General features: G+C 37.1%; 2 protein-coding genes across 6 annotated transcripts; both read right to left on the bottom strand.

Annotated features, from left to right (window-relative positions):
* Positions 1-633: 633 nt before the first annotated feature.
* Positions 634-7888, bottom strand: LOC111783960 (transmembrane protein 120 homolog). 4 transcript variants are annotated; one of them, XM_023664783.1, is made up of 12 exons: positions 7425-7888; positions 7248-7326; positions 6999-7093; positions 4046-4186; positions 3533-3612; positions 2878-2968; positions 2690-2797; positions 2359-2445; positions 1690-1758; positions 1352-1576; positions 1204-1267; positions 634-881 (listed from the first exon to the last, which is right to left on the bottom strand). In XM_023664783.1, exons 1-10 carry the CDS (start codon positions 7662-7664, stop codon positions 1433-1435), a joined length of 1134 nt encoding a protein of 377 aa, XP_023520551.1. In that variant the 5' UTR covers positions 7665-7888; the 3' UTR covers positions 634-881; positions 1204-1267; positions 1352-1432. The 4 variants fall into 4 exon arrangements, with proteins under 4 accessions (XP_023520551.1, XP_023520549.1, XP_023520552.1 ...); XM_023664781.1 differs by lacking the exon at positions 634-881 and having other exon boundaries at positions 910-1267; XM_023664784.1 differs by lacking the exon at positions 634-881 and having other exon boundaries at positions 910-1267; positions 4046-4150; positions 7425-7887.
* A 1543-nt stretch (positions 7889-9431) lies between these two features.
* LOC111783914 (probable methyltransferase PMT18) lies at positions 9432-13177 on the bottom strand. 2 transcript variants are annotated; one of them, XM_023664723.1, is made up of 6 exons: positions 12397-13177; positions 11190-11907; positions 10899-11109; positions 10478-10775; positions 9913-10377; positions 9432-9833 (listed from the first exon to the last, which is right to left on the bottom strand). In XM_023664723.1, the coding sequence occupies exons 2-6, from the start codon at positions 11868-11870 to the stop codon at positions 9611-9613; spliced, it is 1878 nt and encodes a 625-aa protein (XP_023520491.1). In that variant the 5' UTR covers positions 11871-11907; positions 12397-13177; the 3' UTR covers positions 9432-9610. The 2 variants fall into 2 exon arrangements, with proteins under 2 accessions (XP_023520491.1, XP_023520492.1); XM_023664724.1 differs by lacking the exon at positions 12397-13177 and having other exon boundaries at positions 11190-12380.
* Positions 13178-15538: the final 2361 nt, after the last annotated feature.

Below are 15538 nucleotides of genomic sequence, written 5' to 3'. Positions count from 1 at the left end.
TTCTAGGGCTTACTGAAAAATCTCTCTGATGGTTCTACGATCAGTTCTATGTACAACAATGTGTTGAACTACTTCAATAAGTCTGTGTGTAAGATATCTAGCATCCGATGTTCGAACTATAGTTATCTACAACTTCTTTATGCGCTCCGTAGTAATAAATTATATATTTCGTTAAGGACAATCCTTCACGTAAATTGTTTTGAATGAGTAAATCAATCCTTTGTTGTGTGGATTGGACATTAATCCTCTCGTACCTACTAATTGGTGAAGTTTGTGAAATTCTCCCTACCGAACACATCAACTTTTTATTCATTTCTCCCATAGAGTCTCGTCAAGATTAAGACTAAACTTGTATTTTTTGTTTCATTGAAATCTTTATTGGTTCTAATCAACACGTAACTTACTTAAGTTTGCCAACCAACGAAGAGAATTTTCAACCACCACCGATGGGAGAAAGAGAGATTAACCAAACATACTTAGCTAGCAAATGATTGAAGTTCAAATATTCAACGGAATAATCCAAGATTAAGTGAAGTTATTCGTCAAGGAATTATCAGCAATTAATATTCCATCATCTCAAGTTTCAAAGATACGAAATGGAAAATTAAGTAAAGAGGGAAATAAGATGAAGAATAAGGCTCTTCAAGATTATAAGTTCAATGTTTTTATCAGTAAGTGCAAGTGGAGAAAATAACACTAAACTTTCAAACTCGAGTTCATCGTAATAGGTTATAGGACATTAGAGATTGAGTCATGTAGCACAACTTCGGTTGCTTACCAAATTCGACCCGACGAATCATTAATCTTAACATGTTATGCCTTATTGAGTGCATATGACCACGACTTCCCAAGATGGTGCAACCTGTTACTCAATGCTACATCTTGCATCCACAAAGCACAAGATAAATATTATGTCTGATCCAAAACACTACAGAATGTTTATTAAGATTTACAAGTTTCATGGTACAAAGATCATAAGGGAAGAACATGGGCACAAAAGGAAAAATGTGATAACACTCAATTCTTACATTTTGCCATGCCTATCAGAAATGAAAAGAAACAAAAACTTAGATGGTGAAAACATCCAAACAGTCGCTTTCCTTATGAATTAAATGAGATAACGAACCGAAATTGCAATAGGAAATTTAAAAATATCTCTCACTAGCTCGTAATGAACTGCAATAGAAAAGAGAAGAACGTTACATGGGTAACAGGAAAATGAGCCTTGCGTTTAGTAGCACGTCCATCAACTTCTCCAGAGAAGAACCTACGCAAGACCAACTTTACATGATAAAATTGTATTGAGAGTCAAAAACGAAGATGTAAAAAAGGGGAGAAGGGCAATTCTCACAGGTCAGCTTTGAGAAAACAAATCCAAGATCTGGAAAGGTGAAGAATAGATCCTACAAGTTAATACAAGTAATCCTATGCATTAAGAACTGGTCTGGGCCAATTCCTGCTTGCTCTTGCTTCTTTTCATCTTTGCCTTGAATCTTGATTTTACCATTAAGGTTTGCACTGTATTTGCGAAGTTCCCGACCGCCATTACGACCAGAAGGAATCCACAAAATAACACCTGCAACGGACATTTATCCATCAGTTTTTATCCGAACATGTTCACAATCTTTTTCTGTACGTTTGAATATTATTTTGAATTAGAACCAGTAGAAACAAGAAGCAATTTATCACCTGCCATTCAGGAACCACGCCAACCAATGCAGTCTTGAGGAGAAGTAATCCAACATATGCCTCAAAGCCCTATTGAATACTCCACGTATAAATAAATTAACATATTACTAAGACATATTAGAGTTCTATCATGTAGCAAGTGGCCATACAGATTACGACTGTCAAATGCCCTTCCCCAAACAAAGATGGTTTACACTGACCAATATAAAACCACCGTGCCACCGTTTGTAGTAAACAGTAAAAAGCAAACAGTTAAAAATATACTAAAAAATCTTCAATTGAACCCATAACATCCTGGGACTTGAAATCTAAAAGTTTTACCATCTCTACTTTCGAGTATGTTTTATATGAAAAATTATACTCCCACCTTTTTTTTCGAGATTCTCTTAGTGAAGAGTAAAAACATTGAATAGAAAGAAATCAACCAAAATAAAAGTACGTAATATTTTTACTAAACTAAAAAATTTCTAATGACTAACTACGACTTAATGGTAGTTAAATAGGAAAAGAGTTTTGCCAGTTTGAATTGACTAAAAAATTTCTTAAAACGTTGAGAAATTCTGCATTTACTGCAATGAAAAATCTACGTTTCACACTTTTTATTTTGTAGTGTGTTCATCAACTGCCATAAAAACTTTGGAAGACGGTGAAAGTTGAGGATTAACTCACCTGTAAGATAAAGAGTAAAGGACACAGTATCAATAGTTGACCATCCACACCAGCTGTTTCTCCCCAAACGACATCCATTCTCTTAGCCTAATAATAAGAAGAATAAACAGGGAAATCAACATATAGATAAAATGACAGAACAAGCAACCACCAAGTATAAAACATAAGCATAATTCCTCAATGTTTATCATCGTGCATGCCTCATCAGATGTTTAAAATTTTGAGTCCCTTGGGTAGGGATAATGAGCTCCAGTCATCGAATGAGATGCAACGAAAATTAGAATATATTGTTAAAAAGTTGAATGTACATGAATGCAGTATCAAACTGCACCTTTCCAAGAGCAATCCGAGTATAAAGCCTCTGACGCTGATATCTATTTTGTAAAAGCATTGCAACTCCTTGCATCATGGCCCACTGTAGGAAGAGTTGTACACCTCTCTGGAGAAGAATTGAACCCGTATAGTTAATCTAATGCATAGAGTATGCATGTGTTTAGCAAGTAATAACAATTGAAAAACCTGCTTTTGGGCACAATTTGGCTGTCCTTTGATCTCCCACGTAAGACTAACAAGGGCCATAATCATAGCACAATAGTGATGGTATATCCACCTGTAAAATCATGACTTAGGAACCTCAGCACAATGTCTGTGGAACTAAGGGATCATATAGCATGAGTGATGATCACTCAACAGCAAAAGCATAATTACAAACTTTATCATAATGTCTGTGTATACCAAAGACACTATAGAAACATTGATGCAATACAAATCCCATCCACTAACCCATATTGAAGATATAAAAATAATTTTTTTTAAATCTATCGTGGAACAGACATCGTTGTGTCAAGCACCAAACGTAATCCTTAACTTATAGCAGATGCAATGACGTTAGAAAACATGCATTGAAAGCTTTCCCATGACTATATTTTTCTTCAAAATTGCTCATGAAAGAGAATCCTATTCCACCCTTTTTGCTGGATTTCTTTCACCTTTGTGGAAAGAAAAGAGGTAATTTTCAGGGCTTTTACATAGGAAGAGTGGGTTCCAAACATGTTGATCACAATCATCTGTAGTAGTTAGATGAGCTTTACTCTCTTTTACAGTAACCTTATAATACCATTTTAAAACAAACCACTGAACATATCAATGAAAGAAAAAGTTGCAGTGCACTTACCAAGAACGAATATCACTTCCATTGACTCTTAGTATGTTTTCACGCAAAGACAATCCTGTGTATAGGAATAGGAGCCACGCCTAGAAAGAAAAATGATGAGTCAAGAGTTTAAATGAACCTATAAGCTATCTCTCAAAGCATCGGATTCCCATTAAGAAGATAAGCCTAGAAATGTCAAGAGAACAAGATTTCAAAAATTACATGGAAATGAAATGGGGAAAAACTCATTTCACAAAAAAGTGAGGCTAAGATATAAGTGAGGCAAAAAAGTGAGTTTAAATGAAAGAATGCAAGGGGATACCAAAATGAAGCACACAAAAAGGGCGCCAATCCAGAATATTGATTTCCAAGTAGATACAAACAATTATGTTTATCTGATAATCACAATATATTTGCTCCACAGTCCCTATTACCAAGTAGGAGACTTGAAAACTTGTACACAATTGAATTCATCATGTAACGAAACATTCAATTAGAGAGAGCAAGAGCAATTTTTGGGGGAAAAAAAAATACCTGGTACAGTTGAACTGGAAATGTAGGCAAGCATCCATGCCAAACCCAGCCTCTTAGAACAAGCAGCAGAGATGGGAAAAAAAGAAAGAGAAGAGCAGTCCTATCCTGCTTGAAAGAGATCACTGTGAGGGCACCTCCAAGCTAAAATAACATAGAATTTTACCAAAAGAAAACAATCCAGTTTGAGAATATCATAGAACAAAGGAATAAATCCTGACTAAGAATCGGAAAAAAAAAAATTCCCGATAGCACATAAGTATGTCAAGATTCCCCAAGTTGAGAACAATATCATGTAGTAATTACTAAAGAAAGAAGATTACAAACACCAAGAAGTTGCTCGACATTTAGCTACAGCCACTCGCTCACACCACTCAGTGCAGTTCCTAATCATTATAATCGCATTCGTCTACAATGGTTTTCTTTTGCCTCTAGACTTGATTCTACATAGAATTTGAACAAAATTACTCTTAGTGCTGAAGTCCAGCACCCATGAGATGTTGAATTTTTTAATAAGACCTGCCAACATTATTAATCAACAAAACAATGGAAAGTGATTTATATTTTCACTTCCCCTCTAAAATCTTCTAGTAAAATTGTCCATCCAACTGCAGTTTGGTCCATTGCAGAGGGAAGCATAAAATTGAACATAGAATTCTACCGCAGAATTAGGAGAAAAGGGAAAAGGTAGGAAGATAAAACTCTCCAAGTCCCTACAAAATTTCCTTCGACTCTATGATAGTTAGCTGAACAGAAGATGTGCTCTAGAACTTAGATATACCCCTAGGAAATCAGAAGTCAGCTGTGTAACTATCAAATAATTACTGACAAGATGGTATAGCTTTGCATAATCAGTAAATTTCATTGTGCTGGTAGGCAGAGTTGAAAGGCTGTAAGGTGTTCGTTCATCTCATTAAGGACTTCTTGAACAATTCCCATCACAGAAGCCCTAGAATCACTTTGATATGTCTCCCTTAATGATTTGTCTTAATAAAAATTGGTCTGGTAACCAAAATGAGAGATCGATAATGTACTGCTTGAATTTGACAGGAGGAAAGCTATAGTTGTAAGTTTATAACCAGACGCTACGTCAATGAACTCTTGGGATTAGTGTTTTTTTTTTCAAATGAGAAACTAGCCTTCATTATGACAGATAAACTTACAAAAACAGAAAGCCATGAAAAAAAAATGAAGCCAACAAAAACACTCTTAAGAGGTTACAACTATTAGGATCAATAATATCAAAAAATTACAAAAGATTTTTGTAGAGATACCAAAAGGGAGGCCTTCAACTAAGACACTTAATTTTTTTTTTTTTTTTTACAAGAAACAGCTTTTCAGTGACGTATGGAAAGGAAGAAAAAAAGTTAAAGGATACAAGTTCCCAGTGGAAACAAAAAAAGATGATACGAGAAGAAATAAGCCTAAAAATGCAAGAGGATAAAACAAAAATTCTCCTATTTCTCTCTTACACAAGGGGAGGCATTCAACTGACACTTTCTGCAAACATCCTCCGAAGACCCCTTTTTAACCTAAAAAATTCTCTTATTTCTCTCTTAGCAAAGGATGCTGCCTGCCACAGAATCACCCTTCATTACTAAATGGTGGGTGAAGAAGCAACACCTCCATCAAACGAAAAGGAATAACTCCTCTATCACCTCCATTAGAAAGAGAAGGGTGGAGAGGCACCTTATCCCTCGGTTCCACAACCCCTACTACTAGATGAGTTGATCCACCTAAATGTCTTGTCTTTACTGCAAAGGGAGCTACTCCATGTATTGCTGGACAAAATTTTCATGAATTTGTTTATCTTAAAATCATTTTTGTGGCTAAATACAGAATTTGATAACCTAATATTTTCTCCTCGCCTATGCTGCTTATTCTAGTAAACAAGGAATTTTTTTTTTCTTTCAGCAGTACCTCAATATAACACGATTGGTGTCAACCTAAGACTAAATATCTCCAGACTTCTACGAGATTTTTGAAGTGAGTCATCCTCGGGATTTAATCTTCCATTGCAGCAAATAAAATGTAAGACTGGCTAAGCAGACAAACATGTAAGTATGAGATTTTAGGAGCAAGTTCTAAAAGGATCAAGAATCCAAAATAGTAAGTCACCAAAATTTGATAAAACAATCTCCAAGAAACATAATAAGCAACGTCAAAAAGTCTGAACATTATGGATTAGAAAGGAATCTCTAGAACTTAAGAGTCACGAAAAAGGGATCAGGGCATACAAAAAACTTTTTTTTTTTTGTAAGAGTCAATTTCATTGATGTTTGAAATCAAAAGGGATTAAGGCATACAAAAAAGAAGCCAAAGAAATTGCATAAGAACTTCCAATCGAAAAGAACAAGATCAAGATCACAACTACAAAAAGACCCTGTCAACGAGGTTCAAAGGAGGCACTAGCCGCCTCCCACACCTCATCCCCCAATCTCTCTACCTCTCTAAAAACTCTCTTGTTCATTTCCAACCAAATACCTTACAAGACAACAAAGACGCTTGCTTGACACATGATTTAATTACTCCTTTCGCAGAGAGTTTAGAGGACACCTATTCTTCTCTTACTGTAAATTTTATTCTATTAATGAAATTTTGCAACTAACATAAAATGGATACGCCAGACGAAGGGTAAAATTAACCAATCAGGTCCATCTGAAGCTTCATCATGCAAATGCATTGAAGAAAGAATGTTTCAATCAGCTGTTGATGGCTGTTGATCCTCAAAAGGTAGACTATCAAATACAGATGTTTCAAGTAAAATACAAAAGCGAGCAAGAAAATAACTCTTATAACAAAGCACTAATTTCTAAGAGTTGGAGGCATTCCATAGCCGTAATAGTTGAGCAGTATCGTCAAGGTGCAAATTACAACATGCAACAAGGGGTAGCCTCTACGACTAAAGGGAAAAGATGTGAAATTGTTCAATACAAATAGTAATAGAAATTCGTACTCTGTAACTGTTATACTCCTCTTTAACTTTAAACTGCACATCTTTCCGTGAGGCACGCACATTAATAGGTCCCAGAAACATCTGCAAGAACTTACCTGCCATCAAATTACATACTCAGACAGTAAATGCAGGAAGAAGCAAACGGACGCTAATCCTGATATTGTCCTTTCATTTCCTAATCCCATGGTTCCCTTAAAAATGAAATACATCAATTCAAGATCTCTAAATAACGAAGGAAAGGACTCTAACCCTGCGGCTTCCCAGGAAGAAACGATGCAACCTCTCCATCGACCATCATACATCTAGCTCTCTGCAAGTCATCTTCCAGCTGATTCATCCAAACAAGCGGAAAAATGAATCGATCCGACGATTGCAGAACGAAAGATTTCAAATCAAATGCGTTTCGAAATTGAGAAAGATAAGCACCTTGTCAGCAAGCTTGGAATCCAAAAGCTCTTTGGAGAGAAGCGAATTGAGTAAAGAACGAAGACGACGAATGGAAGATTCAAGAGACAGAGCACTCTGGCGGAGGGCCTGTTCGTCGGTGGCTGTTTTAGAGATTAGAGAAGCAGCCGAATCATGCAGCTCCTTCGCCTGCTCCACCACTTTCCCAACTTCATCCTCCACATTCTGCAACGAATCGGTTATGTTCTCGGTCTCCACCATATCTCTCCGCCCTTGAGATGATGGTGAACTCGATCTTTGTTGAGGCTGCAAGTCCCCAATCTTAAAAGAGGAGAAGAAGGCGAATCTTGAACACCACCGCTTGAGTAGCTAAGTAGAGAGAGATGGGCCTCTCTTCTTCAGACGATTCACGTAACCTTTCTCTTCCCTCTCGCGCGCGCACGCTTAATCTCTCCTTTTTTCTCTCTCCATTTTATTCCTTAATGCTTTGTTCTTCCTGTTCTTGTTTTAAACAACCTCATCAGGTTGAAGGTAAATAAATTTTGGTATTTAATAGGTTCGCTCATTGGCTATGAGATATTAGAAACTTCCATATTTAATATGTTCATCATCTATGTTAATCACTCAAGATAAGCTAAGTGTTGCGTATGCACTCTTATAGGATGTTACGTTATGAAAGGAAGGAGGTATGACTTATGATGGGGACCTCATACATCTTCTACGTCACATGCATTAAGATACTTCCCTGATGGATGCGTACATTACAATACTAATGTTAAGTCGTAATATTATGTGGGCTTCTTTCCGTCCGTGGTTCCGACAATGTGAGCGTGCGCTAGCTGAATGACAAGTCTAAGGGATACATATACGTTTGTCTAGTGAGCTCATGTGCGCGTATGTGGACCATGAGTAGCTAAGGTCATGAAATGTTTTTACGAAGAGGTAGATCACACCGTGTTTGCATTTCTCAACCTCAATTGTATGGTTACTTACTGATTATTTCTTAAAATACTCAAGCCACGTGCTCTTATATTTTAGGTAAAGATCTGTTTCAACCCGGATGAAACCTAACCCATGAACAACCTTAATAAATTGTGATGCACATTCAATCAGAATCTATCACATATCTTGTTTAGCCTATAAAAGGAATCGGTCATCGTTTGACTATAAAGGGAGACAAATTATGGTTGAAACGCCAGAAAAATGTTGATAAATTAATCACTATTCACCGTATATAAGAAGCATGTGAGTGAGAACAAAGCATGTAGATATGTGAGAATAATTTTCAATCTTAAGAGCGAGAACTAAATAACGTGATCATGTTGTAAGAAATAAAACCATGAGGTAGTCCTTTGTTGTTCAATTGGGTAGAAGAGTTGCGCTTTCGAATGCTATTTCCAATGTAGTGTCGAGTACACGGTTGAATGCGAGCTCAATACTAGTTACTAGACAGTGAAAGAACAAAAGCGATAAACAAACCGCAAATCCCATATTCGTTGTTAGACAAATGTGAATATTCGAAGACGAAGAGTTGCCGATGATTTTGAAAAACGTTTCGAGAAGCATGAGAATATGTGAGATCCCATATCAGTTGGATAAGGAAACGAAACATTTTTTATAAAGATGTGAAAACCTCTCCCAAGTAGATGCGTTTTAAAATCGTGAGGCTGACGACAATACGTAACAGGCCAAAGCGGACGATATCTACTGGTTGTGGGCTTGGGTTATTACAAATAATTGTGAAATCCTGCATCGATTGGAGAGGGGAACGAAGCATTGCTTACGAGAGTGTGGAAACTTCTCCCTAGTAGACGCATTTTAAAACCGTAATGCTGACAGCGATACGTAACGAGCTAAAACGGACCATATATAATAGCGGTGAGATTGAGTTGTTATAAATGGTATCAAAGTCAGACACCAGACAACGTGTCAGTAAGGATGTTGTTACAGAACAAGTATGTAAATATGCAAATTCGAGATTATTTTGACGTCTAATCAACAAAAGCAAAGTTTTTATAAAACTCGACATTATCTATGATTGGAACAATAGTGTCCCAAATGATATAAATGTTTGAAACAAAGAGGAAGGGCAAAGTACACACCTAAGTGGTAAAAATGTGGAGTTAAAAAAAAAAAAAAAAAAAAAAAAAAAAAAAAAAAAAAAAAAAAANGCTTCAGTAATTTAAAATTTACTATGCTTGTTTCTCTTATTGTCGGGTGGTTTCACCAGTCCAATAAGATTTTACTGCGACAAGAATCTTCTCAGGATTGAATGGTCCTGTTTCATGGTCCATAATTTGGCTCTTCCACTTCATCCCATCTGAAATGGCTTGAACTTTCACCAACACTTCCACTGTGTCCCTAAAAATTACTGTCCCTTCAGGCCTCAATATCCTATCCATCTCCAGTAAAATGTAAGTTATATCACACCTGCAATTCACAACAATCCCTTGTTCTTCAATCAAACCCTACAAAACTCATCAAATAACTATGCAAATCTTTTAATTACCTATCTTGATATATGCTGAATATGCCATCGGCATGGATTAGATCGTACGTTCTCGGGTACGTCGAGAAGGCCTCGCACCAATCATGGTACGTTCCGATTAGGCCGCGTTCGTATATTACTCCCAAACTGTCACGGTCTGAATTGGCTGGCACGACGTTCATAACCCACACCGGAAACTTCAACAAACCCGCTGCAAATCCCCCGAGATTTGCATTCATGTCCATTATGTTTCGGTATCGTCCATGCTCTAACGGGATCATCTTTCCGTAATATGTAATCCTCTCGTTCCATAGTTTGTTATCCTCTTCGAATTTTTCCTTGTTCACGTTTGGTATTGTTCCTCTACTTATTCGAGGTGGTACGGCGAATGCGCGGTTTGGCCAATTCTCCACCGCACCACCGGCAACTTCGTTGTCGCCACTTACCTCTGGTAATGGAGTTATGCAGGTCTCCAAGTTTCGGTACCTTTATTAGTTTGGGTGCGAGGGAGGTACGTATAAGATATTCGTTGATCGATCTTGAATGATTAAAAACATGGTTCGAAATGTTTTTTACGAGTACGTACCAGGCCGAATCGGGATCGTCTGACTTGCAAATGTGGGGTGTTTTGTAGACTTTCTTGTTCTTGATGCATTGGATGTGGTTGAGGGGCTTTTGCCATATTGCAAGATCATTCTTCTCAACCACTTTCTTCCAGCATAGCCTCCTGGCTACTTCTTCAATTGAGTCTTGCTCTTGTTTCAAATCCTCTTGTGTTCTTGCCCAACCTCTCCAATACTTCTTCCAACGAATCGGAGGGCCCGAGAGAATCCAATACCCGCCCGGCCTCAAAACTCGATCCAGCTCAATTAAGTACAACCCATCTGTAAACGTTTCAAATTACATCGAAGCAATTACTCACTAGTCACCGTATCGATAAATCGTAGAACGTATTAGTTTCATACTCAGTATAGATAGTATTAGAGTTGTTAGATTTGTGGTCTTACCATTATCGGCCCACGGGATGAGACAACGAGAGCAATGAGCCATGTCGAAGGCTCGGGCGGGGTAAGGGAGTCGTTGAGAGGCCAAGACACCGATCATGGCCGGAACGCCACGCTCTAGAGCGAACTGAACTTGAGCTTCATGAGTATCCCTTGGGGCAAAGGACATGGTCAAGATGTCCCTCTTCAGCAAAAAAGCGCCCCAACTTGCTACCTAGAAAAAACACATTTAATAATTGAATCATTTTATTTTGCGATGTAAGAAAGAATTTTGAGTAAGAGAAATTCACTTACGCCACAACCCGTATCAATGGCGGTTCGAATCTTCCCTGTAGTAAGAGGAATAAGTTCGTTAATGTCGTCTATATAAGCATTGGCACCGCGGGGGAACATCGTGCCACCGCCGGGAAATCGGAAACGATCGCCTTCAACCTGAATCCAATTCTGCACCGCCTTCTCGATGCTAAGTTCTCTGTGAGGAATGTTATCGTACCAAGCATAATCGCGGCTCTGCGGCCATTTGAACGGCGTCTTGTACTTCGGCGGCGCCGGAATCATACAGAGGAGCAATTCTTCCTTGGGAGGACAATGACGCTCTCTGTATTTCAACATTCTCCGATCGAATTTCCTGGCCCTAGTCGGATCTTGACAGGGAGTGTATTCGCTGAACTTCATATCGCAGGGGGAGATCTTCTTGGTGACCGCTTCAATGGAATTGTTGATTTCGACGCTATGGTGGCTCTCGAAATCGAGCGTATTTGTTGATGAAGAGGATTGGGATGACGGGAATGTTTGATCCGTGCAACCGACTTTGGAATATGCTTCGGATTGGTTGATCGGTGTCGTGGTGTTCTGCCATGCCCCAAAGATGTATGATAAAATGCATAGCCCACTGACGCCGAGAATCCATGTCAACCGCTTCCTTCTCGACTCGATATGGTGATGCTTCGGTGAGCCACTATACTCCTTCGCCATTTTTTTTCAACTTTTGATCTTTACAAATTACAAATTCCTACGAAATCATCCAACAAAACCTTGATTGTTAACGAATAAGGATCAAATCAATGCTTGAAACTTGAAGCTATATTATAGAATATCATGTTCAACAGCACATATTAGCCACTCTTGGTTCTGGATTTGAGAAATTATGGCGAAAACATGTACTAAATGTTATATTATATTATGTTGACTTGCACATGCACGTATTAGCCACTTTTTGATTATGGGTTTCTGAGTTCTGATCAATGGGGGGAAGAATTTGAAAGATACCAAGACAAACTACCTAGAATCAAGCCTGCTCCTATGCTCCCTCCTCCCCACAACATAAACAAAATGGGGAGAAAAAACAGATACCCAACACTTGGATTCATTAGCTTAGAACAACCCATTGCTTATTGAATAAAAGAACAACGCCCAACCTAGATGAAACACCATTTTCTTCTTCAAGAGCTGCCCTTTTGCTTTACCAATAGCTAGAAGGAAACAGGGGCAAGTTACAAACCTGAAAAGGGTTCTGAACCAGGATTCCCCTGCGTGGGCTAGAAGAAGAGCATGTTAGCAAGGGAGCTTCTTTCTTTCACATTCTATCAACAATGGAAAGAGAAAGGGAAGGGAAGGTACGAGGAGGGAATGAGGCATATAGATGAAAGGATAAAGCTAGAGGCTATTAAAAGAGTAAGAACAATAGATAAGTTAAGACAGTGTGAGTGGACGATACAGATTTACAGCTTACCCAAAATGATAAGAAACAGAGGGCGAACCCTGTGATTATATCACAACTTTCCATTAAATTTTTAAAGTTGGAAAGGAGAGAAAAGAGAGACAAAGGGATTTGGTCGTATGGAGTCTGAGGGTTCACAGGAGAGTCAGTAGCCTCAAATTACTCCCAACCTTGCTTTCATTTCACCTTTACATATCACACGTTGCTGCATTTCATTCCATCATCATCTTCCTCCTACCTCTTTATATCCCCCCCCAACTTTTTAGGTTCTTATTCCAAGTTTCCCACCCATGGGATCTTTCCTATATTATGATTGAACAATCACTGCACTATTTGGAAGGATAGACACGAACTTCCTCTGTAGCCCATACAGAATTTTTTTAAAATTTTTCCGAAGATAAAATGGTGAAAACAATTATGAGTACAATAAGTATGAAGGGAAAAAAGATGAGGTAAATGAAAGAACAGAGATAGAAGTAAAGAAAAGAAATCACGTGAAGGTCATATTTTTAATGAGTGGCATGTGTCCCTACGTCTGATCTTCATAATCATCTTGTCCTTCCTCTTCCCATTTTTATATATAATTTGATTGTGGTTCACGGCGAGAATCAGGCTCCCACGTCCAAGCATTTACTCTTTCGTATCAAGCTCCGGCCCAAGGGCTTAGCAATGTTGGTACAACGTGCTATTGGACACTATTCTTAGAGATAGAAACCCATTTTAAAAGGAAGACATACAAATACTTATCCTGTATAGCTCCTGCACACTATGGCACATGGGTGGTACGTCTTCGGGCGTTTTAGTTTCGGCCAATGGTCATACAAGCTCTTTTGGCATGCTTTCTTTTCACTTCTTAAGAGGTCATCCAACATAAAACTATTTCAAGTAAAACGCATTTAACTGTGGAGTTCTTATGTTGGTCTAGTGGTAAGTTGCAATCTAAGAAATTTGTACGATTTTGAGTCTTAATGCATGTGACATTTGAATAAATGACTATTCTTACGTCTCATTAGACTAACACAAACAAGCTGACTCCAACTCACCCTACACAACTCCCCACCTTGATTGTCATTCAATTTTAGAATATTTACTATTTTTATTTAATTTTTAAATTGATAAATGTTTTGTATTTTAATTGAAAATGTTTGTAGGATACAAATGGAGTGGAGAGTGAGATCCATACTTCATACCAATACACTGGAGATTACTACCCTAATAAAGTAATACTAATAATAATAATAATAATAATGGAGTAATTCCTTGCCTTTTTTTATATATATGATCATTATTAAGAAACACGTAAACTTCAACTTCTAGCCCCAAGAAAATTTAGTGCTTAAATTATGCTCTAGTTAGCAATAATTACTCGATTTGAAAATTTGAAAATTTGGTTGGTTTTCGAGTTGTCATTGTCAAGTCAATCCGACCAATTTGAAAATAGAGTTACAATTCACCTCTACCATATTTTTAAGATTACTATCAGTGATACGATGTAGCTTCTTCGATGTAGCTTCCTTGGTATTTAAACATTATGAGATTTTAGTTATTAATGTAATATGTAACGTGAATAAATAATTTTTAAAAAAAAATAATTAAAAAAAGAACAACTGAACAACCAAACCCAATTCATTTTGAAAATATGAAAATATAGGCTTGTGAATTCTACTTCAATTGTTCAGGCCACCAACTCAATTCGGTCCCAAAGATTTCTCCATCTCAACTCTGCCCATGTATACCCGTAATACACATATGTTAGATATATCATCAATGTATCCCATTTAAATGAGATATATTGTTATTATATGCATCCAAATCAGGTAATTAATGATATATCAATAATATATCAATAATGTATCAAATTAGGTATCTCGATTATATATTAAATGATGCATTTCAAATTAATTACATCAATAATATATCACATTAGCTTTACCTAACACATATACTATTGGTATATTAGATATTGTGGTAATTATTTTAAAAAATTATTTCATAATTATTTAAACGATTTAATTTAACATGTTCAATTGTGAGAAGACAAGGGGACCCATGTGGCTCATCTTTTGACCATAATAAAAGCAACCCATCAGGTGTTCAATTATGTCATTGTTGTTTCAAAAATTTCAAAGGTTTTCATTTTGGTTTTGGTATCTGAACTATGAGTTTTGTTTCCGAATATCGAATAAAAAGCGATTGTTCTAGTCTTGCCGATTAAATTCGATGAATTGATGATATGATCTCTAGGTTGAAATGAATAGGTATTCAAATAGCTAATGAGGTATAACTAGTCAGGTGTTTAACTAACTTGAACGGATCGATATAGGTACATCTCAAGGTTAGAAGATGATGACTCCAAGAATTTCAAACACGGGTTGTGAAAAATTAATTTTTTCTCGATTGTTTCTATTGTTCTTCTTTCTGAGAATCATCACTAAGTATATGTCACTCTCATTTTTAATACTTTGAAAAAGAAAGTAAAATGTTATATAAACACGATTATTTTAATAAAATAAACTAAATTGAATTTGGGCCTCGCTTTAAAACATTTAGAAATACTTGGGTCGAACTAAACAAATTTAAAGCACATACTAAAATGAAACAAACATAAATCAGGTCCAATATTATCTCAAAACAAGCACAATTCAACGCTATTGAAAAAGTTTATAACTGCGTTAGCAAAATAAAAAATCACGAGGACATAGACCCCATAACAGAACCGTCAACCCTCCTTGTTATTCTCTAGCCCGAGCTCAACTTTTATAGCTAGGGACTATTAAGATGATCTAGACATGAATAACGGTCAACGTGAAGAAAGATCTTGGAGCTAGAATTTGGTCGGATATTAGTAAGTTGATTTAGTACTTCTGGAATGATGTTTGACCGTGCTACTTGTCACGGCCATGCTTGTCCAAGGCGTGTTGAC

This window comes from Cucurbita pepo, unplaced genomic scaffold (assembly GCF_002806865.2).
Source record: "Cucurbita pepo subsp. pepo cultivar mu-cu-16 unplaced genomic scaffold, ASM280686v2 Cp4.1_scaffold000134, whole genome shotgun sequence".
Lineage (NCBI taxonomy): Eukaryota > Viridiplantae > Streptophyta > Magnoliopsida > Cucurbitales > Cucurbitaceae > Cucurbita > Cucurbita pepo.
This window is presented reverse-complemented; position numbering and strand designations above follow the sequence as displayed.